The following is a 27,984-nucleotide window of genomic DNA, read 5'->3' on the forward strand; positions in this document are numbered from 1 at the left end:
CGCCGCCGCCGCCACTGCCGGGGCCATGGCGACCTGCTTTCGGCTGCGGAGGTGCCTGGCCCTGCACCTGCCGCGGCTGCCTCCACACCGCGTCCTCCGCCCCCGCGCCGACGGCCGGGTGGCCCTGATCCGCGGCCACGCCCGGGGCCCGGCGGGCCTCTCCTCCGCCCTGCTGCGCACTGACGGCTTCGTGGGCGGCAGCTGGCTCTCGGCCGCCGCCACCTTCCCCGTGCACGACCCGGCCAGCGGCGCCGAGCTGGGCTTGGTGGCCGACTGCGGGGTGCCGGAGGCCCGCGCCGCCGTGCGGGCTGCCTACGAGGCTTTCTGCAGCTGGAGGGAGGTCTCGAGCAAGGTGAGCGCGCGCCGGATCCAGGGGGCGATCGGGCTTTGCTCCCTAGGGAAACCAGCTGTGTCACCTCACCCCCCCCGCCCCACCCCCGTGCTCCGGGATACACCATGCGGAAAGTCATAACAAGAAAAGAGATGATCAACAAATAAGTTTGGAGCGTAGGCTTTGTACCAAGCCTGTGCCGGGCATTAGGAAGCACGGCCCCGCCGCCAAGCCTCATAAAGCGTACAGTAGGGAAGCCAGAAAATGAACATGCAATTACAAGCGAGCAGACCCGGGTGTGGTGTGTGCGCGGGTGTGTGTGTATGTGTGCTGGGGGGGGGGGGGGGGGGTGAGAGCACGTGTGACTTCAGAGCATCTGAAGCACCTCCCTGGCTGCAGGGAGACCACGCAGGAGGCTGCTACAGTGGTCTACAAGGAGGCAGGTAGTGAGTGTCCAGGCTCGAGTCACGAACTCGGCAATGGAGAGACCTGGGGAAAAGAATCTGGCTTTGTGCAGGGGAAGGGACGAGTCCAGGACCGTTCTCCAGGTTTGGGGCCTGATTAAAGAGATACATCTATTAACTGACAAAGGGATTAGTGGAGAATCTGGGGTGGGGGATGTTAGAGGGGGGACAGAAGAGTAAAAACTATTTAGAGATTTTTCTTCCTCCTTCATTTATGACACCTGGAGTCAGCCCAGTGAAGTCATTTTCTACCCTATCCTTCACCATTCTCCTTCTCAAGGAAGATACAAATCCAGCAATGAGTCCAAGTACCAGAGGGAGTCTTAACATTCATTCATCCATTAGATATTTTCTGAGCACCTGCTATGCCACCCACTGTGGGAGGTGCTTGGGATACAGCAGTTCAACAAAACATTCCCGCCCTCTTGGAGTTCACTTGGGGATGAGGGGTGGGAGGGGAGACCTAGCCTGTACACAAAACATAGCTAAACAAATAAATTTGTTGGAAGGGATGGATGCCATGAGGGGGGAAAAAAGGTAGAGAAGGCTAAGCCAGAGGCCAGAGAAAAAGGGCAAAAATGCAAAATAAGTAGTGTGGGCAGGTGTACTAGTTTGTTAGGGCCGCCGTAAGGGTGTATCACAGGCTAGGTGGCGTAAACAGCCGGAATTTCTCTTCTCACAGTACTGGAAGCTAGAAGTCTGCTATCAGGGTGTGAGCAGGGTTGGCTTCTTCTGAGGCCCCTCCCTCCTTGGCTTGTAGAGGGCCGTCTTCCCCCACCTTCCCGTGCTCCTCCCTCTGAACTTGTTGGTGTCTTAATCTCTTCTTGTGAGGACACTAGTTATATTGGCATGGGATCCACCCTAATGGCCTCGTTTAATCTTCTTAACCTCCTTCAAGACCCTATTTCCAGATGCAGTCACATTCTGAGGTACTGGGGGGGTTATGTGAATGGAGGGGAGGGGACTTAATTCAGGTTGTAACATCAGGTAGGCCTCACTGAGGACGTGAGATGCAAAGACGGAAGGAGGCGAGGGAATTAGCTGGAGCAAAACTCCTGAGTCAGGGGTGTGCCTGAAGCACGTGTAGATCATCAAGGAGGCCCCCATGCTGGGGGGACTGACTCGGGGGAGAGTCTTAGGAGGAGGGGGCTGGATCGAGTGGGCCACGTAGCTATTTTAAGGACTAAGTGGGGTTTTACTTTGAGTGAGGCAGGGCCCCGTTTCACGGTTTAAGCAGGGAAAGGGTACTCTGGCCACAGTGCCGAGAGCAGACTGTAGCAGGGGCAGTGGTGGGAGCCCAGAGACCGCGTGCACACTGTGGCAGTGATTCACGTGGGAGGTAGCAGTGCAGGTGGTGAGGTGTTCTGATAAAGGATATATCTTGAAGGTAGGGGCAACTGGATTCCCTGACAGATTACAGACGAGGTGTGAAAGACAGGATGGAACGATGACCCCAGCCAGGGCTTTTGGCCAGAGCGGCTGGAAGGAAGAAGTAACCATCCACTAAGATGGGGAGGGGGTGAGAGGAGCAGCATTGGGGCGAGACATCAGAGCTCAGCTTCGGGCAAGTTAAGTCTGAGACATCTGTTAGACACCAAGTGAGTGTGTTAAGTAGGATGTTGGCTATGTGAGTTTGGAGCTTGAGAGGGAGGCCTGAAGGAGACAGAGAACACGTGTGCGCACTTCCAGCTGTGGGAAGTGATGCGCTTACAGGAAGGGTGGGCATCACGGCTGAGCCCTGCACCCTCTGCCATCCTTTTGGAGCCCCGCCAGGGCCCACAGCCTCAAGCCTGCCGTGCAGGGGTGTTACACGTGCCCTGGAGCTCTTCCAGGTGCAGTCAGCTGATCTTCCCTGGGGCTTCTCAGGGAATCCTCCTCCTTGAAAGGACCTCAGAGCATCTCACTAAGGAAGTGGTGGGATCAGCTTTCCCCAGGAAGCTGGGTCCGCCTCTGCAGCTTGGATGTGGGGCACATACGCAACCTGTAAGCCAGCTCTCTTGCCCCCGCAGGTCTTTGCTGCCCCCTCCACCCCTACCCACCCCCCAGCTATTTTCTGCTTCCCTCCCTAGGCCCATTCACTTCCCGCCTCCCGCCACTCCTGAGGTCTGGCCATGAAGCCCATCAGACCACACAGCCTTCCATCACTCTCCTCTGAGCCTGTAGCGTGGTGCGTACCCTTGTCTTGCCCTTCCCCTTGACATCTTTTACACTGCCTCGCATCTTTCTTTTCATGCGTTTTATGACATCCTTTCTCCACCTTGTGAAACGCCTGGAGGAGTTCAGGGAAAGATGGTCACTGACCGTGTTTACGGACCGCCTTATAAGCTGATGCATTAGTTTCCTATAGCTGCTGTAACAAATCACCCCAAACTTAGCAACAACACAAAATTATTCTTACAACTTCTGGAGGTCAGAAGTCCAGAGTGGGTTTTCAGGGCTGCATTCCTTCGGGAAGCTCTAGGGGTTTCCTTGCCTTTTCCAGCGTCTAGAAGCCGCCTGCAGCCCGTGGTCTGTGGCCCCACAGCACTCCGACCTCCACTCCTGGCATCAATCGCATCACCTTCTCTGCCTCTGACCCGCCTCTCTCCCTCTTATAGTCACCCTGTGGTTACATTGCACCCACCTGGATAATTCCGGATCCTCTCCTCACCGCAAGGTCCTAATCACGTCGGCAGAATCCCTTTTGCCTTGTGAATATATTCACAGGTTCCAGGGATGGGGATGAGGACCTCTTTGAGGGCTGTTATTATGCCTTCCACAGCTGAGAACCCTTCTTGGTGCTTCACGTGCGTCTTGTTTAGTCCTTTCCATGGTCCTGTGAGGTGGATTCTCGAGCCGCGCTGTGGATGAGGAGACTGGCTGACGGAGGCTCCTGGTTCTGTAACTTCGCTCTCGCGAGCCCCACGTGACCCCGTCCACCACAAGCCTCCAGGGTCCCTGTCTGAGTCCCGCACACTCACTCAGCTCCTCACAAAGGCTATAGCAGTTTCCTGGGGCTGCATAACAAAGTGTCACAGACGTGGTGGTTTAAACCACAGAAATGTATCATCTCAGTTCTGGAGGCGAGAGGCCTGAAATCAAGGTGTGGGCAGGGTTGGTTCCTTCTGAGGACTGTGAGGGGAGGGGCACTTCCAGGCCCCTCTCCTTGACTTACAGGTGGCCGTCTCCTCCCTGTGTCTTTCTGTGTCATCTTCCCTCTGTGTCATCTTCCCTCTGTGCGTGTTTGTTTCTTGTCCAAACTACCCCATGTATAAGGACACCAGTCATATCGGCTTAGGGCTCATCTTGGTGACCTCTGTTAAGACCCCATCTCCAAACAAGGGCACATTCTGAGGTGCTGGGGGTTGGGACTCCAACACCCCTTTTGGGGGCAGACACGACTAACCCCTAACACGGGCTACACACGCGGAGGGTCATTTGTGGCCTCTGCTTGTGTCTGTGTGTAGCCTGGACCTTGTGTTTTCCGCCAGCAAGCAGAATCTGCTACTTTTTATTCCTGCTGGTCTCACAGTCCTATGTTCTTCTCTCATTCTCTCTCAGACTGTGTGGTGCTCTATTCCTTGCAGCCCATTTACTCATCTTTCATTTTTTTTCTCTAAGCCAGGCCTCCTAGATTTTAGTCTTTCCTTTCTCCCCCAGAATAAGTCACAGCACACGGGCCCACAGTCATCAGATTCTTAACCAGTTTTGCACAGAGTAAGGGTGAAATTACTGTTGTAATGCTGTTTTAAGAGCTGTCGAAGCCTGTTCTCTGGGGATTTGAGATTCAGAGGACTTCATCTCAGCACTACCCTTGAGAGCTAAGATAACAAAGCTTGTTAGCTTATCCAAAATAGGGACAGGAAAGAACCCAGAGAAAGACGGTTACTGGTGTTTACAAGGTCTCAGGCTCTCTGCTCATGAGTGGAATGAGAGAATAATGTAAATCTTACACCCACTGAATGGATTAGAATGACAGAGTGACAAACCAGGTTTGCTTCTTGCTGTGGACAACCTTTCAGGCAGGTAAGAATAAACCAAAGATTCTCCTTTGCTTCGGATACACCTGTTAAGATGCAGGAGGCCAGCACTTGGGCACGTCTTCTTCCTTCAAGGCACCTTTGTGTGGCCTGGTTGACCCGGATTCTCTGGGCCTTCTTTTTTTTTTTACGGTTTTATATAAATGAATTCCTTTTTAGCAATTTTTTTAAGAAACCATTTCTTCCATGATATACTTAAACCAATTTATTCAATTCATCCTTTTATCTTTGGAAATTTTTAAAAATTGTGATAAAATGTACATATAAATTTTACCATTTTAGCGACTTGCAAGTGTACGGTTTGGTGGCATTACGTACTTCCACAGTGTTGTGCCTGAGCCTCTTCTTCTGTGTGCAAAACCCTATCTTATGCCTTACACGCGCCACAGCCTCCACCCCAGTCTATGGGACAAATCCAACTTGCCAGTGAGTCATTGAAGAGCTATACTTGAGGACATTATGTTGAGTGAAATAAGCCAGTCACAGAAGGACAGGCTGTATGATTCTACCTCTATAAGGTACCTAGAGTAGTCAAATTCATAGAGACAGAAAGTAGAATGGCGGTTGTCAGAGGCTGGGGGAGTAGAGAGTTATTGTTTAACAGGTACAGAGTCTCAGTTTTCTAAGATGAAAAGCATTCTGGAGATGGATGGTGGTGATGGATGCACAACAACGTGAATGTACTCATACTTAATGCCACTAAACTGCGTACTTAAAAATGATTAAGATGGTAAATTTTGTTAGTGTATTTTACTGCAATTAAACATAACATTTGTTAAAAAGTAAGGAACCAGGGCTTCCCTGGTGGCACAGTGGTTAAGAATCCGCCTGCCAATGCAGGGGACACGAGTTTGATCCCTGGGCTGGGAAGATCCCACATGCCGCGGAGCCACTAAGCCCGAGAGCCACAACAACTGAGCCCACGCGCTGCAACTACTGAAGCCCGTGCACCAGGAGCCCGTGCTCCGCAACAGGAGAAGCCACCGCAGTGAGAAGCCTGTGCACCGCAACAGAGTAGCCCCCACTAGCCACAACTGGAGAAAGCCTGCACACAGCAATGGAGACCGAATGCAACCAAACAGCAAAAAAAGGAACTATACCTTTGTGTGGTGAAATTCAAGTTATTCATATTCACTGTAAATAACAACAGCTGTTCGACAAAATTTTTTTCTCTTTTACAATTTATGACTCAGCACACCTCGTTAGGTACAACTTGAAATTGGATCTATTATCACTTATCAAAGAAAGGTCTGTACACCTGGAACAAGTATAATGTAGGTCAATTATATCTCAATTAAGAGAAAAAGGTCAATGTATGTCTCCCCAAGAAGGAGCCCACACAGCGAATATCTTAGGAAATTGAAGATTATTTAATAGTCTTACACTTGGCATTTTACTATTTCTCTTTCAGGAGAGGAGTTCTTTACTTCGGAAATGGTACGACTTAATGATACAAAATAAGGATGACCTCGCCAAGATAATTACAGCTGAAAGTGTAAGTTCAGGACCCTAACTTACTGCCTGAAGAAACTGTCCGGGAGTTCTTAGACTGAAGCTTGGGGAAGCCTCTAACTTCACTGCTGTTCCGTAGCTAAAGAAAACGTGAATTCCTTGCCTAACGATCCGATATCAGCTCATTCTTATTTTGGGCACAAACTTTTTCTAAGTCAGGCATGCATATTTTCTAAAATCAAAATTTCTGTGTCCTAATTTGCTCTTTAATCACATGCAAGAAATAGATTTTGAGTGGAGCTATGTGAAGACTGCTTTTCCATCATTCCAGGTTTTATCCATGTGAGTGCTTTGACTGATTTTTCATGTTGTTTTGTACATTTTCAAAGGTACCAGCTTTTTGGTTGCTCCAATAAATTACTTTCCACTATTCCCAACATTTGGAAGATAGTAGACGGAAAAAAATTCTAAAGCGGCAGTTCTAGGTGCCTCCTTCTAATTGTAAACATGTTGAGAATGCAGATGACGGTTGTGTCTCAGGGTGGCCTGGCAGGCTTCCTTCCGTCACCATTTGTGATCCTGCTTTCTAAGACTCACACTGAGGTTAGTGTCGACTTACAAAATATTCATAAACTAAAAGTTGAGGGTTATGTTTTATTCGGCGGCAATTTGTAGGACTTCAAGCCTGGGAGGCAGCATCTCAAATAACTCCGAGGAGGCGACGAGGGGAGCCAGGTTATACAGAAGTTTTCCAACAAAGGGCAGGTAGTCGGACATCAACAGATTATTGTAAATTAAAGAAAGCCAGCTATCCCAAGTAAAGGAATTTAACGCTTTTCTATGTATGGGCAGATGCAAAAGCCTGGGCTCACTGAAAGCATTCCTTTGTTGTGCACCTCAGCTATCTGGGGCCAGTATCCTGTGTGTTCACATCCTGAGTTTCCTCAGGGCTCACTGCAGGGAATGGCTGCAGTCTGATGGCTGCTAGCTGGCAGGTATTCTTTGTTTCCTTCCTGCGTTCCCTCAGGGCTCACCAGCTTACCATCTGTGGGGGCTGCAATCGTGGAGGACTGACAGCCTTTGTTTCCTGATATGGCAAGAAATATTCCATTTCTTATTAGAAATTTCTCAACTACGCTGTGCGTTTTATAATGGGACACTTTTCTGCTCTGCTTGCAGCCTTGAAGAATTTAGAAACTCAGAATCACGCTTTCGTTATTAGAAGGTAATGGGTATGTCCTTTTCTGATTTGATTTAGGGAAAGCCACTGAAGGAGGCACAGGGAGAAATTCTCTATTCTGCCAATTTCCTGGAGTGGTTTTCAGAGGAAGCCCGTCGCGTTTATGGAGACATCATCTACCCCCCAGGAAAAGAAAAGAGGGCTCTGGTCCTCAAGCAGCCCCTCGGTGTGGCTGCAGTCATCACCCCGGTATGTGGTAGGATCGGCAAGATCCTAGGGGAGGAGGCTGAGTTGACCTTGAGCAGGTGGGCTCATCCTGTTGGCATGTGTTCTTGGCTTCCTGATGCCATTGCTGCATGCGGAGGTGTGTTTCCTGGTCCTCTGTGACAGTGAGAGGTGTGGTAGCTGTCAGTGGGCATACATGTTTTCTAAAGCCTGCAGAAGGGGGATGACCCACAGGAAGACCCAGGGGGTGCCTCTGACTTGGCATAAAGGCTTCTTCTTGGCACTGCCTAGTACATCTAAAAAGATCTTCTGGTATTTGTCATTTTTTAAAAAGACTTGATATGACACTGTTTAATGTGCTATATTTTTGAGAAAATTTTATGCTTAACTTATGGTTATCGGCAACAGCAAAGTATTTATGTACCTACCAGCAGGCACTGGGCCAGGTTCTGAAAGTAGAAAGGCTAAGAAATAAGATATTGCCTCTGCCTGGATAGGACTGCAGTATACTTGGCGGTGCCCAGCTTTCTCTAGATGAGCTGCCTTTCTCAAGTCCACCTTCTACTAGATCCCATATTAACTTCTCTAGAGTGTCTGCCAGCTGGACCCGAGACTGCTTGTCTTTCCCTGCTCACCATAGTTACAGAGAAACATCCCCCTCGCTGCCTAGACAGACCGGGTTTGACTCAGACCTCACTCTCCACTAGCTGTGTGACCTTGAACAAGTTACTTAACTGCTCTGTCTCACTTTCTCCCAACCTGCAAATGAGAAGAATAATACCAGCCTCATTGGGTTATGATGAGGATTTAATTAATTATAATTTAAAAGTGCTTAGAACAGTGCCTAGGACAAAATAAGCACTATACAGGTTTTTGTTAAAATAAAATATTGTTACTATAGATACACAGATGTCTACAGGTATCTATAAATGTATATATAGAGAGAAGTAATACATCATCTACCATTTTCAAAATCACCTTTGCTAATATTTTCCCCCAATGGGTCAGCAAACTAGAGCCCTCAGGTCAAATCCAGCCACGTCCATTCATATACATATCATCTGTGGACTTGAGTAGTCGTGATAGAAACTGGATATCCCACAAAACCTAAAATATTTACTATCCAGCCCTTTACAGAGAAAGTTGGCCATCCCCCAGTGTTGATAATTTTATACTGTTTTAAACTCTGAAGATGTTTCCTGACTCTATGAGCCTTTGTTTCTGCAGTCCTTGAAGTCAGGAGGTGCCAGGTGTTCTGAGGGTTCACCTGTGCAGGAACACTCTGCCAGGCAGCTGTGCAACAGAATTTGCTGGCTGACTTCTTGACCTGCCTGCATTTGGACCAGGGGGCAGTCCTTCCTCTCACTTACCTCCTCTCTCTTCTGATCCAGTGGAATTTCCCCAGTGCCATGATTACACGGAAGGTGGGGGCTGCTCTGGCAGCCGGCTGCACGGTGGTGGTGAAACCTGCTGAGGACACGCCCTTCTCTGCCCTGGCCTTGGCCGAGGTGAGCCTCTCTGTACAAAGTCCAAAAAAAGGATGTTATATGGGACAGAAGGAAGCACTTTTAAAGCCTCCTTCCTTGCCTGCATCTCCTGTTTGATGGTATTGTGTTTTGATTCACCAACCTTTAAGTCAGATGTTGCTCTTTTTAGAAAAAATAATATATGGGGGAATTTTCTGACATCTGTAGCAATATATTGTTTAGCCTACCCTAAAAATGACATCTGGCCATTGTTTTTATTAAGTCATAGTAACGTGACTAAAATGTGGGCATTTCTCACATTCAGGGGACCCTCCTCCTTCTCAGTCTGCATTCAGTCAGATCTTGTTCTTCTGTTTAAAATCCTGTAAAGGGGACTTCCCTGGTGGTACAGTGGACAAGACTCCGTTCTCCCAATGCAGGGGCCCGGGTCTGATCCCTGGTCAGGGAACTAGATCCCACATGCATGCCACAACTAAGGAGCCCACATACTAAGGAGCTGGCAAACCACAACTAAGGAGCCCGCCTGCCACAGTTAAGACCTGGCACAACCAAATAAATAAATAAATATATATTAAAAACAAAAACAAAACAAACAAACAACACCCTGTAATGGCTTCTCATGTTGCTTAGAGTAAGATGCAGACTTCCTGCAGTGGCCTTCACTTTTTTAAAAGTTGGAATGTTTAATGAGTTTCTTCTATTCTACAGATTCCTGTCCATCCTTTTCTTTCCCTTACAATTTATCTTTTGAAGAAATTTGACATTGACCGGTCGGTAGAGCTCCCCAACGTCTGGTTTTCGCAGACAGCACACCATGCAGCATGTTCATCTGCTGTACTTTCCACAGAGAGGGGGCTACATCCAGACGCCTCCTCAGACTGGGGTTCAATTCCATTTTGTGTCCTTTTGTCAGGAGGCGAGTCATGTCCAGGTGTCCCTGTTTTCATGTTTGCAGCCATTGCTGTGTGATGCTGCTCAGTCTGTTAATTTATTAAGAGTTGCAAAAAACGATGATATTTGAATTCTTTCCTTTTTCTTTCACTATTCACCAGACCACTTCTATAAGTCAAAGCTACCCATCATCTCCTGTGTGGTTACCCAGTGGTAAATTCACATAGGAAAGGCAGTATGTTTGATTCTTTTTTATTTACCAGTTTTTCAAATAAATGATTCCTGTCATCTGCCTAAAGTTCCCAATTAGTTTATTTCTTAAGGAGCATTATGTGCTAATAGATTTTAACGCATTCGATGCATTTCGGTTTGTTGTGGCTATTATCCTTGATGAAGCTCAGATTGCCCCTGTTTTTGGCCAACGGTGGCTTCTTTGAGTTGGCTCTTTTATCTTTTAACATAACTCTAATAGTTTTTGAGGCCTTCCTGGCTAGTATGACAAGATGTTTTAGACTTATTATATATATTTCTTGCCCCAGACCTGGGACTAACCATTTCTGCAGAAAGCCCTTACTCCCTCTGGTATGAAATGATGTTTGAAGACTACATTTGGGACACTAGGGATGGTCATTGCTACTGGTTGGTCATTGTTTCTAGGCCTTTTAGTGGCAGGAGTAGGAAATATTCATATATGTATTCTCACACACACACTCATATACACACACACTCACACAATAAAATAGTGCTTAAATTCATACAGAAACTTCCAACACATTAATATCACATTAGCACTAATAAGAATCTTATTTCAGTTCCAAATATATTCTGTTCTCAAAGTCACCTTTTTTTTTTTGCCATTACTTTTTGGATTAAAACATCTATTTATTTCTCTTTTCTGTTTCTCCAGTTTGATCATTTGCAGCCACATGCATGTTTGCTGTTTCTCTTTATAGCTTGCAAACCAGGCTGGAATTCCTCCAGGTGTATACAATGTTATTCCCTGCTCTCAAAAGAAGGCCAAGGAAGTAGGGGAAGCACTTTGCACAGATCCTCTAGTGTCTAAAATTTCCTTTACTGGCTCAACAGCCACCGGAAAGGTATGTGACTTAAATCTCAAAGGGAACAAATGTCTTTCCCTCATTGTGCCTGTGAGTGCATTTTTATTTATCCTTTTAAATGTTCAAAAGAGAAGAAAAGCAGAGGAGAACAAAAGTTCTTATTTATGGTGTTTCTCTCCAGATAGTATAGTTTTTTTCTGCTGGTATTTATATAGTGTGTATGTGTGTGTATGTACGTGTGTGTGTATATATATATATATATATATATATATATACACACCTACACACACATTCGTGCTAGAGGTGTACATAAACATACATCAGATAAAAATAGTATAAATCTAATCTGAAAGTTTTGGTGAAACTGGTCATTTTGACACCATGAGAAGCAAGAGAGAATAAAGCAATTTTAGTAACTCCCAACAGTAACCACATTTGTCATGCCGTAAACCCACACTTGGGAAGCCTGCCATTCATTCCAGAAGCAGGGATTTTTAGATTCATAAACTGCTACCACCCCGACCAATGGATCTTGCAGTGAAACCTTACTCCCAGAGGGTTTCAAAGTAGTTAGAGAAAAAGAGAGAGGCCTGGAAGAGAGGGTTGTAAACATTGCCATTGAAGCCAGAGGAGTTCTCAGATGCTGGGCAAAGGCCAGCCACTCACTCCTCAACTTCACTTTGCTCAGCGAACTGTCCCCATTGGACAAACCCCTGAGAAAAATGCCGACCATGCTCCTGCCAAGTCCAGCTGTGCTTCTTAAATTATTTACACAGGACAGGGATTCACTTCAAGTGGTTTACAGGAGTGATAGGAATCACTGATAAAAGAAGAGCTGTTCTCTATACCAACAGCCTCTTCTTAACAGCCTTTTTGCAGAGGATCAGTGGCTGAGCTCCTGATCTTGGGATGTAGAATCTTGCCTCTACTGAACCCTGTTCAGTCAGCTTGTTCTCGAGATGCTGCCCTACCTCACTCCTTCCAGGGGGACCACCCCCTCCCAGGGCCTGTTGCGGGGAGGCAGCCATGCTTTATAGCACATAATACCTCGTCTGCTCCCCCCAGAGAATTCAGAGTGAAACAGGTTCACAGGCTGGCCAGTGATGTGGGACGAGTGTCTTGGCATAGAAAGATGAGCTGGGCGGTCATGTTCCCTTTCTAGGGCTTTGGAAGCTGAGGTCCCGAGAAGGTCAGTAGGGGGAACTGGAGCAGAAAGGATTCCTTAAGACATAGCAGGACTGCAGGCAGTGCAACAGGGGCCAGGCCAGAGCCAGGTTCAGGCCCTCATCATGGGCGCTGAGTAGCAGGAAGATGCCATCAGAGGACCCAGGTGGAGGCAAGCAGCCAGAGAGCTAGCAGAGTCAGGAAAATCTATGGCCTGGCCGGCAGTATTTCTTAAAAATTAAAAGAAAATAAAGAAATAGGTTTACTAACACCAGTCAGAATGGCCATCATTAAAAAGTCTATAAATAACAAACTCTGGAGAGGGTGTGGAAAAAAGAGAAGCTTCGTACATTGTTGGTGGGAATGTAAATTGGTTGCAGCCACTATGGAAAACAGTATGGAGGTTCCTCAAAAAACTAAAAATAGAGTTACTGTATGACCCAGCAACCCCAGTCCTGGGCATATATCCAGATAAAACTATAATTTGAAAAGATACATGCACCCCTATGTTCATAGCAGCACTATTTACAATAGCCAAGACATGGAAGCAATGTAAATGTCCATCAACAGAAAAATGGATAAAGAAGGTGTGGTACATATATACAATGGAATACTACTCATCCGTAAAAAAGAACGAAATAATGGCATTTGCAGCAACATGGATGGACTAGAGATTATCATACTAAGTGAAGTCAGAAAGATAAATACTACATAATACCATTTTATGTGGAATCTAAAATATGACCCAAATGAACTTATCTACGAAACAGAAACAGACCCACAGACATAGAGAACAGACTTGTGGTTGCCAAGGGGGAGGGGGTGGGGGTGGGGGAGGGATGAAGTGGGAGTTTGGAATTAGCAGATGCAAACTATTATATATAGACTGGATAAACAACAAGGTCCTACTGCATAGCACAGGGAACTATATTCAATATCCTGTGATAAACCATAATGGAAAAGAATATGAAAAAGTATATATGTACACACGCGTAGATATATATGTGTGTGTATGTGTATTAAAAAACTAGATCACTTTGCTATACAGCAGAAACTAACACAACATTGTAAATCAACTATACATTAATAAAATACATTTTAAAAAAAGAAATCGGTTTAATCTTAAAACTTGTGCTACTTGGTTGAATAGTAACATTTCATTGAGAAGACTTTTTACTAGCTCATTGCTGGAATATTAACATCTGGGCATATAGAGAAGTACCAGCACTGAAGTAGTTTCCAGCTGTTCTGAATTTTGACTAAGAGCCTGATCATAAAACCCACAGCTGTGTGTCATAGGGGCCAGTCCTGGAGTGACCTTGGGCTTGTGACCACTGTCCGTTTCACGTGAACCATCCAAGCGGGTCCATCTTTCTTGTAGCTGTGACTGGACAAAGACCTACTATCCTGTAATAAAGCAAACATTCCTGCGCAGCTTTCCTAGGCATAAGAATCTCTTCCCGGATAAAGGCTAATAGTTACATGTATCAAAAAGCCTTACAGTTGTGCATTGAGCTAGCAATTCTATTTCTACATATTTATACTGAGGGAATAACTGCAGTTATTTTAATGGCAAGGAATTGGAAACAACTTAAATTCCCAACAGATGGGGGCCGAATAAATGAATGAATGAATAGCCGTGCAGTGGAATACTAGGGAAGCAACTAAAGGAATGTTCTAGAAACACACACTGACATGGGAGAATCTTCACATGATAGTGTTACTTAAAGGATCAGGGAATGAAGTGTTATGGGCATGTTAAGATGTGCCAGATATATGAGTATCTGGGAAGATAAAGCAGGTTATAAAACTGTGAAACTCAGGCTTCCTAGGTGGTGCAGTGGTTAAGAATCCGCCTGCCAATGCAGAGGTCACGGGTTCGATCCCAGCTCCAGGAAGATCCCACATGCCGCAGAGCAACTAAGCCTGTGTGCCAAAAAAAAAACCAAAAACTGTGAAACTCTACCATCCAGTTTTCTTAAAAAAAAAAAAAAAAAAAAAAGTATGTATACCTGTGTGTGTGGCCAAATTCTGGATGGATATACCTTAAGATTTTATCGGTGGTAAGCTATGGGTTATGGGGATTCTGGGTGATTTTATTATCATATATTTATAATATGATTCTTAAGCCTGTTTTTCATAATTTTTTAATAGGTCATACATTGACATGGTTAAAAAATCAGGACAATATAAACATGTTTATATTCAGAAGTTTCACTCTCACCCCCATCCCTGATTTCCTCCCTTTTATGAGTAATTATTTTTAGTTTCTTTATCTTTCTCATGTTTCTTTACCAAATACAAGCAAATATGAATATAGATAGATTTTTATTTTCCCCTTTTGTTATGCAAACTATCATCTCATACACACTACTGTGCACCTGGCTTTCTCCACTGTTGGGTAATTTTTTGGAACAAAGGCTTACCGGTCCATATAGTTGATCTGGTGCTCACAGCATCCTCTCCTCTGCTCCCAGGTCCTGTTGCATCACGCGGCAAACTCTGTGAAAAGGGTGTCCATGGAGCTGGGTGGCCACGCCCCATTCATTGTGTTCGACAGCGCCAATGTGGACCAGGCTGTCGCTGGGGCCATGGCATCCAAATTTAGGAACTCTGGACAGGTGAGTCCCGGAGCATTTTTCAGGGTTGTGTGTTTTACACAGATCCTACCCTCTTCCTCACCTCCTGGGAGGACACTTTCGGGTTCCTGCCCTCATTCTTCGTCTGTGTCCACGTTCATCAGGTGTTTAGTAAGTGTCCTCTCTTTGCCTGGGACTCTGCTAGGCTCAGAGGGTCCAAAGAGAAATAAGGTATCATCCCTGGCTTCAAGGCATTTCCAGAACAGCAGATGCCTTTTAATCAAGTCATTCTCTCTTCTCTCATCTCCTCTTTGAATCTGGTTATTTTCATAGTTTTCTCTCACTGGGCTTTCCCTCTACTGAACAGGTTTAAACGTCTCCTCAGACACAAAATAGCCTGAACAGCTAGGGTCTGAGGCCCACAGTCTTAAGGAAAAGACAGGAGGAAAATGTTGAGATGGTGCCTTGAAAACCTCTGCTGCCTGGGTCTGACTCCTCCCGAGATGGAGGGGGCAGGACAGGCACCCACTACAGGGCTGCACACACCACAGTGGCCTCAGGAGGGTCCGGGTTGTCCTTGGGAGAGTGGCGCTCACACCTTGTAAGGCATCCTGCAGCATCAGATCTGGCAGGGCCCCTGCAAGTTATCTGACACAAACCTTGCATTTTACAGCTGAAGACAAACTCTAAAAGACTAATTAACTTGAAGTCATATATCCTTGGGTCCCAGTTCCAACTCTGATAAGGATCTGGGACTGTGAACCTAGGGACCATTCTCCCAACTGCTATCCAAGCTGTTGCCCGGGTCCTGGCTTCTTAGACAATATCCTTTAGCACTTTGTCTTGGAGTCCTATCACTAAGCAGTTTTAAATGCATTCCAGAAATGGAATAATAGCTCCTGAAAGGTTATCTGGGGGGGAAAAAAAGGTGAGATATTGTATAATATTCTATATTAAATAGTTTTCATCTTTGTTTTGGCCTTAGGTAATTAATTTTTCTCCTTTCACATAACCTAAATAATCTTGGTTGTTTCAGAAATAGGTATGTTTCCTTTCATAAGCACAAAATGCCAAGGTGTATAACCTTCAGAGTTACACTTACAAAGCTACAACTTTGGGGTATACTGCATTAAGCCAATAAAAATGCATAGGACCCAAAATTATCTATAGACTTGTTTCTACTAGGAAAACACACCATTAAGAAAAAAGCCAAGAAGAAAATGTATCAAGGATAACTACATTTCCAGTAATATGTTTATATTATATAATTTTAAAATATTAGGTCTAATTAGAAAAAATAAGCAAGGGACTTTTCAATAATTTAGGCTGACATGGAAGAATGGTCCTGTATCCATTTTCAAAATATCAGATTCCGTCAAGCACTTGAAAGGTTTAATAAGCTAGCGGATGTAGGCTAGCCTTTGAATCCCTTTCCTTCTAGCTCTGCTCTCTGTCACTGCAGCATCACTGTCTCAGGGAGTTAAAGTTTCTTGTGCTGGTTTTATTCTTTCCAGCAGCAGCCATTTGAAAAAACTTGGGTTAGGTGGCTTTTTGGTTTTTTGTGCACAGATATTTATTCTTGCTTACCTGTTTAACCACAGATGTGGCAGCTGTGGAAGGGCTTGGAGAAGCACATTTGTCTTTAGGGCCAAGCCCGCGTGGGGATGAACATAGCAGGTGGGACACAGGAAAAGACCCACCTAGGGAAGTGCATTCACTTTCAGAGGTAGCAGAAGTCACACATTTATTGGTTGGGTCCATAACTTCCAACAAATTGTCGATGTGAATTTGTTTCTTTCTGTCCAGACCTGTGTGTGCTCAAACCGCTTCTTGGTGCAAAGAGGTATCCATGATTCCTTCGTGAAAAAATTTGCTGAGGCAATTAAAACAAACCTGCATGTAGGTAATGGATTTGAAGAGAGAACTACTCAAGGCCCGTTAATTAATGAGAAAGCTGTAGAAAAGGTAAGTTTGTTTTCTTATCTGTTCAATGTCATGATTTCAGTATCAGATGCTTAAGTAGCAAAAACCAGTCTGGGAAGGCGCCCAGCAAGGCGGTTTTGGAAACAATGGAGAAATCGGAAAAACACGTGAATTCCTGCCAATGTGTATGAATTCAGTGGCATCATCTGGTTATAAGCTTTTCCGGCTCTCATTTCACTGAGTCCCCATGAAATCTGTCACTTTCGTTCTACTGCCCTCCCTCAATTTTCTCTTACAGTGGTGATAATTCTATCTCCTGCTGCCTCAGGAATTAAGATTTTGAAATACAAAGTTTTTAAATTTTTGGAACACCGAAAAGGAAAGGAAAAAGGGTTTTGTTTTTGAGATCGTTTATATTTCAGCTGAAATGCTGGCTGGCACTGAAAGCAATATGTCCTTCCAGAAAAATCCTTGACAAAATCATCCTCGTGGGAGATGCAGTCATAGAAATCACGTTTAAGATTTAGAGATGGCAGGAAAGGGAAACTCCTTCAGGAAGGATTTGTCTGTTCCAATAATGTCACAATCTAGACTACTAGCTAGGTGAGTTCTCTCTTCTTGTTCTACTGCTTAAAAAAAATAATCCCCTTTAGAGTTGCTTACAAGGAAGTTTCTTATAATACCAGACATCCAGTATGTTCCCTAGATAAGTCTCTACTGGTAGAAAGGATTTCAATAGAATTTTAACAGGAAATGGAGGCTGCAGGTTGTGTGTGGGAAGAAAGGGAGGAGAGGTGGCCAGAAAAGGGGACAGTGCCAGCCTCCTGGGTGTCACCTGAGGAACCAAAATCAAGTCAGAGCCAGGTCGGCACCCTGGTGGGAAGCACAGCCCGAGGGCCTGAGGACTGTGTCCTGGCGTGGCTGCCCGGACCTAGTGAGCAGTCTGGTCAGCTGAAGACCATGTCTGGTGCCTTCCCCAGTAGACACCAAGGGAGTATTGGGGTTTTATAGAGCTCTGATACATTTCTAGTTATTGCCTTGGGATTCTCTCTCTCTAGATAAAGAATCATATGTTAAAGTTTGCATTGGTACCACTTGCATTTTTGAGATGACTCTGGACCCTGGGGACTTGGCCAGAGAAGACAATTTGGGTCTGTACGAGCTGTGGTTCAAGTCACAGAGGGGTAGCTCTTAACCTACCCGGTGCCTTTAACAACTACAGGTGCCTGGGTCCTACTTGAGGATATTCGGGGTGAATTTGTCTGGAGTAGGACCTAGGCATTGGTATTGTTTTAGTGCCCCAGTTATTTCTAGCTTGCAGACTGGGAAACCCTTCTCCGGAGATTTTATTTTTGCCACAGTGATTGTATAGACATTGCTCTCTAGAGGGCGCTGTTTCCTAGGACTTCAAGCAGCTACAGTTGAAGGTTTTTTTTTTTTTTTTTTTTGAGAGTTTAGTAGAAAACATCTTGTCTGAAAACAATCCATTTTGTTGTCTTTAATGTACATACAGTCATAGGGTAAATTCCTGGAAAAGAAAGTGCATATCACATTTAATATGACAAGAAAAGGACAGAGCATATTCTATTTGAGGTCACGTAGAATGGAGCCTTGTTAAAAATGTTAAATAGAGGTATTTTTAGCGATATAAATCATAGAAAGTAAGCCATTTTGGCTAATTTATTGTAGACGATGGACTATGAGAGCATTAGAGGGGGGGTGAGGATTTCTTTTTGGGGGGGCGGTGAGGATTTTAAAAGGGTGAATCTCAATGGCAGAATGTGCCCAAGCCTATCTTTATTTCTTCTGAAACCCTACAGAATATTCTGCTGAGAATGGGAGGCGGGGGAGGACTCCAGTGGACCATGGATAGCGATAAACTTCTGGAAGGCAGCAGGGATTGTGTTAACAGAAAAGTCAAAGCAGACGAGATGTGTCCAGGGGAAGCCTGCAGAGGAAATGGGTGTCATTTCTAGGATGGAGCTTTGCTAGAAATGGCTGGGCTAGAGGCTAGGAATGGGAGGAGGGGAAAAATAGCGCTAATTGGTTCTACTTTTTACAGTTTTCTGGGTCATTCCCACCCCCACCCCCCACCCCCAATACCTACAAGATAGAGGCATTTGCTCTGAGCAGGAAAATACCTCTGAAGAAACAGAGCAGCTGACCTAGGAGGGGTATAGCTTTAAGAGTGAGGGTAGGGACTTCCCTGGTGGGGCAGTGGTTAAGAATCCGCCTGCCAATGCAGGGGACATGGGTTCAATCCCTGGTCTGGGAAGACCCCACATGCCGTGGAGCAACTAAGCCCGAGCGCCACAACTATTGAGCCTGTGTGCCACAACTACTGAAGCCCGGGTGCCTAGAGCCTGTGCTCCTCAGCAAGAGAAGCCACCGCAATGAGAAGCCCGTGCACCACAATGAAGAGTACCTCCCTCTCTCTGCAACTAGAGGAAGCCTGCACGCAGCAATGAAGACCCAACACAGCCAATAAATAAATAAATTAATTAATTAAAAAAAAAAGTGAGGGTAGGCATGCCAGAGCAGAGCTCCCCTGTCTTTGTGTTTTGGGGGATGGGGCCACCCCTAAAGTGAAGTCTGCCAAGTGAGATAAACCCAAGCTTGCCATTGTCCCTCTCATTCAGGGAAGAGACTGGAAACAGCAAAGGTCACCCGTGTCACCCATTGAAATTAATCAACCACACCCTTCATTAGAAGGATGAACAAACAGATGACCCTCAAGAAACCAGATGCCTCTCAGAACAGAAAGGACTTTTCTAGGACTCTAATAGTATCCTCCAAGAGTTTTGAAAGATAGTACCTCTGTAAAACAGAAGCAGGTTCTATGAAAACGAAGCAATGAGAACAAGAGTTTTTAGCATTTAAAAACATGGTGGTCAAAATCTTTTTAAAAATCAGTAATGAAGATGGAAGACAAAATTGAGGAGAGCTCTTAGAATTTAAAGCAGGAAAGAGAGATGAAAAATATGGCAGAAATGCAAAAAGAAATCAGAATTAATCTGAGGTGAGAGGTGTATCCACTTTAGTGAGAGGAGCTCTAGAAAGAAAGACTTGAGATGGAAGAAATAGGATTATCAAATAAATGCTAGAGGAAAACTTCTCAGAACTAGGGGGAAATAACTTAATTCTTCAGATTGAAAGACTTTGCTAATTGCCAAATAGAATGAATAAAAAGAAAATCCCAGATGTTCCGTTAAGATTTTAGAATGTCAGAAACATACCAGAAGAATCAAGAATTTTCCCCGGGGTGGGGGTTGGGAGGGGGGACTACCCACAAACCCACAAAGGAGTGAGGACTATTTTTTGTTTTTTTTTGGCTGCGCTGCCAGCATGTGGGATCTTAGTTCCCTGGCCAGGGATCGAACCCGCAGTCAACATTCTGAAGGAAAATTATTTTGGGTCCAAATTCCATCACCAACCAATGCAAATCAAACACCAGTCACGCAGTGTCAGAAAACTCTGAAAGTAAACCATTTTCAGCACACCTTTTTCGAAACAACTACGCGAGGAGGATATATTAGAATGAAATGAAAGTAAAATCCAGGGAAGAGAACAACATGGGATCCAAGAGCCTGGAACTAAGCCAGGAAGGTGATGCGAGCAAATCCCAGGAGGACAGCTGAGCATCAGGTGTGGAAAGACATGGGGGTATATATAGACCATTTGACAAACAGTAAGACCACACAGCCAGAAAATCACAGAGCAGGGAGGAGGCAGCATCGTATGCACCACGTGCCCTCTTGCCTCTGTTCCTCTGCGTATTTGGTTCTTTCCACCTAGAAGGAACCAGGTACGTGGGTTTTAACCTATTTGAAAAAGAAACCCAGTTACAGTTTTCTGCAGTTTAAATGTTTCCAAAGCATCCTCGACCATCTTTCCGAAGGGCTCTTCTTTTTCTCCTCACACAGGTAGAGAAACATGTGAGTGATGCCATCTCCAAAGGGGCCACCGTTGTGACAGGTGGGAAGCGACATGAAATTGGAAAGAATTTCTTCGAGCCCACCCTGCTCAGCAATGTCACCCGAGATATGCTCTGCTCTCAGGAAGAGACTTTTGGGCCTGTGGCACCTGTTATCAAGTAAGGACACCAGGGTCATCCATCGGGTAGGAAGACAGGAGAAAGAATAGGAAAGGAAATGGAAACCTGGAGAGAAACCCAGTTCATGTGTTATTTGAGGCCTGGGTGGGGAATGGGCTAGAGAAGCAGAGAGCAGGGTTGCGTCAGTGGAAATGCCAAGGTCAATGTATGATTTTTTAAAATTTGTTTTTATTATTGCCAATTTAGACCACAAAATTTACCAAATTCTCTACTTTGCTTTCTTGCTTCCTGCTGAACTCATTTTTCTTTGTAATGGAGTACATCCTGCAAGAGTTCTCTCAAGGGCGTCTGTGGGAAATGAACTCTATGTTCTTGTGTGACCTTTATCTCCCAGTCACAAGTAAATAATAATATACTTGCATAAAATTCTAGCTTCAACACTTTGAAGACACCACTCCTTGGTCTACTTATTTCCAGGGCTGTTAAGAGGAAGCTGATGTCTGGTTCTTACTCCTGTGAAGGGATGTGCTTTTTCTCTTTAGACACTTTTAAAATTTCTCACAGCCTTTGATGTTCTTAAATTTTACCACGGTAGCTTGGCAGTGGCACACTGAGCTTTTTCAGCCTGAGGTCCTAATGTCTTTCTTTAATGTCTAAAGTGTTTGTTTAGTCCTCGGAAATTCTTGGTCATTATTTCTCCAAATATTTCTCTCTCTTCCATTGCTAATGAAATTTATAGATTAATCTGACACTGGGGAAATGGACCACTTGGAGACCTTTCATCTTCTTTGTTTTAATAGAAACCTTTTTACCTAGAGTATGAACTTGACAGTTTCCGAAAATGATGCAGTGGTTAGGAATGCAGGCTTTAGAGTTGAGCTGGGCGTAGATTCAGGCTTTGCTACTTCATGCCTGTGTCCCCTTAGACAAGTTAACTTCTCTGAGCCTCAGTGTCCTCAGTGGGAAAAGGAATAAAAACTAGTACCTGGTGCACAGGACCACCTTTGTAAGGTTTAAATGACGTAATATACATAAAGCACTTAGCACAGTGCCTGATATCATTACGGTGGTGGTTGTGTTAATAAAGAGTTAGGTCAGGGAAGGGGACACAGTTATTACTAAGGGTCTCTAGCCTCATGACACCTCTCCTTCTGGGACACAGGGTGGTGGGAGCACCACCCATGTTAGCACAGAAAGGTGAACATCCTCAAGGATGTCACAACTGATGATGTGATGACTGTATTTTCGGGGGACACGTGGGCAGTGAGGACATGGGTGATGCCCTGTTCACTGCTCTCCGGCAGAGAGGACGGCTTGCTCTCTACAGGTGCAGACAAGCCCTGGGAGACACAGCTGGCCATCCTCGGAACAAGTGATTCTCTTGGGGTCGCCCTCCTTGAACTTCCCTCCCCCAGAGTGCTCTCTTCTCTCCCAGTCATCCTCTTGCATTGACTGGGATCGGTCAGCTCTGCCCGGTGCCTTCACAGGGCTGGCTGGCTGCCGCTGCTACTGAGCCTCTGAATTGAGGAACTGGGATGTGTAGAACGTTTTGCCCCCAGTTACAGTTCTGGGGCAACAGAAAAAAGCCTCTGAAATCTTGTTCCAGAAATACGATGATAAAACTAGAAGAGACTGCATAAGGCTTCCGTACTTGCGGTCTTATTTCCAAGGGGAACGGACCCCCAGCACCATCATGCTGTTCAGAGCGTAAGTGGTGGGGCCGACACTAGAGCCCTGAGCCCCAACAGTGTCTGCATGTTTTCTTTCTCCTACATTATGGCTGCTTTTGAAGTAGTTGTATCATAGGTACTTTTTTTTTTTTAATTTTTGTTTTTTTGGCTGCGCCTTGCAAGACCTCAGTTCCCCAACCAGGGACTGAACCACTGCGGCCATGGCAGTGAAAGTGCCAAGTCCCAACCACTGGACCACCAGGGAAGTCCCAACCGGTACATAATCTTAGCAGGTAGCGAGAGCAGTAATCCTTTACTTAAGGCATTTTGTTCAACATTCTGAATACCCCACAGTTTCCTGTGTGTCTCCTGATCTCCTAGAGGAGATGAACCGGTGTTGACCCGAGCTCGCTAGCCTTGAACTCAGCGGGGTTGTAGTAAGTGATGATGTTTTCCTCTGTACTCGTTGCAAAACTGATTAACCCTTTGCCGTTTATTTGGGAAACAAATCAGGAGGAAAATCAGCTGGTTTTCCGTACTCTCCCCTTAGGTATTTTGCTCATGACCCACCTTGACTTTGGCAGGTTTGATACAGAGGAGGAGGCAGTGGCGATCGCTAACGCGGCCGACGTCGGGCTGGCAGGTAGGTGTCCATCCTCGCTGGGGGGCAGTCACAGTCACTTCTCCAGCTGACACTGGGTGTGCCTTTTAAACATCACCCTGGGTTTTGAGAAGGCAGCTTCACTGGAGCATGTGTTTCGTTGCAAGCTTGTGCAAGTCTGTGTTCTTTTGCCTTGTTCCTGGGATGCAGGATGGTAGCTCCCTGGTTGGAGCTGGGAGTGGTGGTGGGAGAAGAAGCAGTGCAGATTATTCTAGCTGGAGAATCACGCACACCCCTTAAGTCCATGTTCCCAGAGGCTCGATGCCTGGAAATTCCAAGTGCTTTTCCTCCCATCTTGTGTGGCTCCTGGAAGCCTGAACAAAAGATAGCACCCGACCTCACAGAGAGCATCAGGGGCAAGGAAGGAAGGAGAGGGAGCCTCATGGAGTGGCTGCCGTTCTTTCAGTTTGGACATGGTCAAGGTGGCCACAGTATGTACCCTATAATGCCGACAAAATTATATGTGCATAAATGCACTCAACAAATCTGTATTTAGCACCTGGAGTGAATGAAGTGCTGATGAAGATACAAAGACATAACGATAGGAGCCTCCCCTTTGGGTGGAAAAGAACTGCTGATAACCAGAGGAAGGATGTGCACACTGTAGGGTCCCTTACTCTGCTACTCAGACTCTTGGAGTCTGCCTACTCTAAGAGCCTAAAGCTGTGTGTGTGCACTAGTGCCTCCGAAACAATGAGTTCGGTATTCCTTTCATCCCTTCTCGATGATGGTGGAGGAAGCCACGCCCTGACCCAGGTCATCAATGATGAGCAGGTTCTGATCGTGCAGAGATCGGAGGAGAGGGATTCTGGGCAGAGGGGGACCAAGGGAGCTAAGAAGTGAAGTAAGATGGGACAAGGGACATTGGGTGGACGAGTTTCGTGAAGACGGTTGGTGCCTGGAACAATGAAAGATAAAGCTGAAAATGTTGACTGAAACCACATCAGGGCGAGTTCAGATACCCACCAGAAATTTAACTTTACTTATAGGTAACAAGGAGTCACTGGAAGGTTTGGGTAAAAATATCACGTGTATAATCTAACAGATGTGTGCAGGATGGATTAAACAGGAGGCCACAGGAGCTGTGTTCATTATTGATACAGTCCTGATAGGAGATGGTGAGAGCACTAGCGAGAGTAGAACGGGAGCAGAAAGATGATTTCCCAAGGTTTTGAGATGGAGACATGCACAGGACCAACTAGGGGCGCCACGTGGGAGCAGGAAGGGTTCCAGGCCGCGTGACTAGGCAGGTGGTCGTCCAGCTGTGAACCTGATGTCTTTAACGCCTGTTCTACCTCTATGTCCTTTATCCCCACGACAGGGTATTTCTACTCTCGAGACCCGGCCCAGATCTGGAGGGTGGCGGAGCGGCTGGAGGTCGGCATGGTTGGTGTTAACGAAGGATTGATCTCCTCCGTGGAGTGCCCGTTCGGCGGAGTGAAGCAGTCTGGCCTTGGGCGAGAGGGCTCCAAGTACGGCATCGACGAGTACCTGGAGCTCAAGTACGTGTGCTTTGGAGGCTTATAGGACTCTTTAGTTCTTCAACAAATAAAAAAGGAAGCTTACCTACGTGTATGGGGACACGCCCTCTATTATTCTAAATCAGCCCATAGGGTATCTTGATTAGGAATTTTTAAAAGCTTATCCAGTCCTCATGATCTTAAGCAGATGCAAACCCTACCCCTCCCCGTACCTGACTAGGGACCAGTGTCTGCCACGCCCCTGTGGCCGCAGATGCCCCGAGAACCAGCGCAGGGTTTACAGGTGAAGCCCTGGACCCTACCGTGACCCCGTCTGCCTCAGAGCAAGGCGCAGCGTGAGGCCAGCCGGCCCCCGCCGCCCCGTCACCACGGCTGGGTCACTGCCTGGGCAGTGACGCAGCCAGCACCCCCGTGGCTCCTGAGCCTAGACCCAGAGGGGGCTGCCGGGGAGACCCCCGCATGTGACTGACCCGCTGGTCGGGGGGCACAGCACCCAGGCAACCTGCCAGCTCAGCCCTGAAGACACTAGCTGGGTACTCAGAGGTACTGCTGCACAGACTCCTATTTTAAGACTTCGGAAACAGCACAGAATTGCCTGTGTTTCTTTGAGAAATGAAATAACCCTCGTCCCTTTTCGGACCATTTAAAAACCGACATCTTCGTCATCCTAAGTTATCTGCTTAAAGATGTTCTATTCGTTTCTGTGCTGTTTTCCATGTCACGTTGCTTCCGATAGGAAAAGAGCCTCAGCATGAAGCAAAGCATGGCGGTGGCAGCGTGGTGGGCTGGGTGGCCCGCAGGTAACGGCCTGGTGGGACTTCCCTGGCGGTCCAGCGGTTAGGACTCTGTGCTTCCACTGCACGGGGCACGGGTTCCATCCCTGGCTGGGGAACTAAGGTCCTGCGTGCCGCGTGGCCAAAAAAACCCAGGTTGTCCCCACAGATGTGCATTCAACCCCCGAGAGCACGCCACGCCCCCCCCTCCCCCGAAGAGTGGAGATTATACATGCCTTAGTTAGTTCCATGGGATATTGTGAACCTAAGAGAAAGCAAAAGTACTTGCCAAAAAGTGACAATTCGAAGTAAGTGCAGGAGTCATCATTATTATGAGCAGCCCTGTGAGCCAAATATACTAGAAAACTCCCGGCCCTGCTTGGGCATCTGGCAGTGGCTTTGCCAAGGTGAGGGGAGTCTGGTACCCACCTGCCCAGCACCTGAGCCTGAGTGAGGGCTTGTTCCTGTGGCCTGCTCTTTCTGTCCTTATGAGGTGCTGCTCCTTCACCTGCAAAAGAGCAAAAGCACTGTCACCACAATAATCCCAAAAGGAAAAAAAATTACCATAATTGCCAATCGGAAGAGGCCTGAGGCTTTGCCCTTCAGGCATCTTTTATCCAGTAAGAGTTTTTATAGTTCATCATTTAAAGAAGCAAAAAAACCCCTATGACCACTGTCTCCTGTCACTCTGAAAGAAAAACTCTGATTAAGAAAACGCGAGGCTTTTCCATACCGTGTCTCTATCTGTCCTGATACAAGGGATAAAGGCTGTTCCTGGTGGGAAAGGAGAATGAAGCGCCTTCCTTTCCCGTTCTGTGGATATTCTGGGGAGCAGAAGGAAAATATGAATGAAAGTAGTGCTAGAGGCAGTCACTCCTGGACCCAGCCAGGACGTAGCATCCCTCACTGAGCCATGGGGAGCTATGGTTGAGTAGTTAAAGGTCTGAGATGTGTCTGTGCACAGAGGTACCATACCCAGTCCCGGAGCTGCCCTGTGTTTGCCCTGGTTTACATCAGCCATCTCTGCAAGGCACAGTAAGGAATGAACTGAAACTCACCTCCTGGTGACATGCATTGCCCAGGCATCTGTCCAGAATCACATACACATCGTATTGACTCAATTTCTTTTTAGTTTTGGGGTTGTTTTATGAAACACTCTACTTAATATTTGTTGTGTCCATCTGTTTTCTATTAACAATAAAAATGCTCTGTTAGTGTTAGAGTCTAACACTAGTTTTTAGAAGTCTGGAATACTGGTGCTTGAAATGTTTGGAGGAATAAAAATAGATTTGTAACTTTGTAGATCAGTGACTGTCTTGGCTGGGTGGCAGATGTTGAGTTTTCTAGTATATTTGGCTCACCAGGTACATAAATTGAGGACCAGAGACTCATTCCAGTATCTTTGGTTAATTTTGGAATTAAAATAATTTGAAAAGGAAATAGCTTACTGTTTAGTAAAATTGTTCTGGGTTGTGGGGGTAAAAATGAAGTATTTATAAATGAATATTTTGGGGGTTATTTTTCAATAAGGTAACCATATGTGATGGATTTTTTAAAAATATATGTTACAACATGCAATAGAAAAGGACTGTTAGACCAGGGGTTGGCTCACAGGCCAGATCTGGCCTGCCATCCTGCTTTTCGACAACCCAGAGCTAAGAATGGTTGTTATATCCCCAAATGGTTGGGAAGAAAAATCAAAAGAATAGTATTCATGACACATGAAAATTTTATGAAATTCGGATTCGGTGTCCAAAAATAAAATCTTATTGGAACCCAGCCACACCCATTCATTTTCCATGAGATCTGTGGCTACTTTTTTGGCAGAGTTGGGTATTTGCAGCACAGACAGTATTGCCGGCTTTTTACAGAAATAGTTTGCCAACCCCTAATCTAAACCAAGAGGGAGATGTTGACCTTCCCCTGTTTATGAGGCATTATATCATTTTATTGCTCCAGTGAACTCTCACCAAGAACTTCCCAGCAATGATCCCACAGCTCAAAAGAAATTACCCAGATAACGGGAGTCTATTGGCCTTGAAAAAAACTCTCCTCAATTTACTTTCCCCAGCTATGCAGGGATTCTCATTTAAAAAGCTCCCCTGTACCTGTTATCTTTATCCATTTGAGTAGCTTTTAAATACAATTTTATGTCAAGTGCTGGCTCATCTACCTTTATTTTTACAGACAGACTCGGTGAAAGCAAAGATCAGAAGCACAATGCAAATAAATCTATTGTATTGTAAACTTACATCATTAACTCTAAACTGTGCCACGACTGCCTTTTCTGAAGGCTGGCGCCCAGGGTTTTAATTATTCATGTGCAGCTACAGTAGATAGCATTTTACTTGAATAACATTTATGCTGTGATTTTTTTTTTCTGTAATAATATTTTTGCTGTATTTTGTGAGATAAAACTTGGGAATAAGTGCAGTGGGAAGTGTGGACACATTTTGTTTTTTAAACGTGCACATAGTTCACTTTTCCAGTTTCTGATAAGTGTGTATGTGTTTCAGTGTCTTGTCAGCAGAGTTGTGTGTGTGTAATTAATAAAGGCTGAATTAACAGCGTT

At 45.7% G+C, this 27,984-nt stretch overlaps 1 protein-coding gene and 1 long non-coding RNA gene across 5 annotated transcripts; one reads left to right on the top strand and one right to left on the bottom strand.

The window, feature by feature from the left end:
- Positions 1-18: 18 nt before the first annotated feature.
- On the top strand, positions 19-27,984 carry ALDH5A1 (aldehyde dehydrogenase 5 family member A1). Of its 4 annotated transcripts, XM_057699099.1 has the most exons (11): positions 19-352; positions 6,226-6,309; positions 7,525-7,695; positions 9,063-9,179; positions 11,003-11,146; positions 14,749-14,892; positions 16,657-16,815; positions 20,697-20,866; positions 23,082-23,140; positions 24,480-24,660; positions 25,376-27,984. In XM_057699099.1, the coding sequence occupies exons 1-11, from the start codon at positions 26-28 to the stop codon at positions 25,392-25,394; spliced, it is 1,575 nt and encodes a 524-aa protein (XP_057555082.1). In that variant the 5' UTR covers positions 19-25; the 3' UTR covers positions 25,395-27,984. The 4 variants fall into 4 exon arrangements, with proteins under 4 accessions (XP_057555082.1, XP_057555080.1, XP_057555083.1 ...); XM_057699097.1 differs by having other exon boundaries at positions 24,480-27,984; XM_057699100.1 differs by lacking the exon at positions 11,003-11,146 and having other exon boundaries at positions 24,480-27,984.
- On the bottom strand, positions 13,897-16,660 carry LOC130831219 (uncharacterized). The gene is made up of 3 exons (XR_009048013.1): positions 16,438-16,660; positions 14,698-15,761; positions 13,897-14,197 (listed from the first exon to the last, which is right to left on the bottom strand). It is a non-coding gene; the product is annotated as an uncharacterized LOC130831219 (long non-coding RNA).

The sequence above is a fragment of the Hippopotamus amphibius genome, chromosome 11, assembly GCF_030028045.1.
Source record: "Hippopotamus amphibius kiboko isolate mHipAmp2 chromosome 11, mHipAmp2.hap2, whole genome shotgun sequence".
Lineage (NCBI taxonomy): Eukaryota > Metazoa > Chordata > Mammalia > Artiodactyla > Hippopotamidae > Hippopotamus > Hippopotamus amphibius.

What these genes read in the sequence shown, in the direction of transcription:
- ALDH5A1 (XM_057699097.1), top strand. Translation starts at nt 26, where the DNA reads ATGGCGACCTGCTTTCGGCTGCGGAGGTGCCTGGCCCTGCACCTGCCG. An exon ending in GGAGGGAGGTCTCGAGCAAG is followed by an intron (nt 353 to 6,225) that starts GTGAGCGCGCGC and finishes TTTCTCTTTCAG; the next exon opens with GAGAGGAGTTCTTTACTTCG. An exon ending in CCTGTGGCACCTGTTATCAA is followed by an intron (nt 20,867 to 23,081) that starts GTAAGGACACCA and finishes TGACTTTGGCAG; the next exon opens with GTTTGATACAGAGGAGGAGG.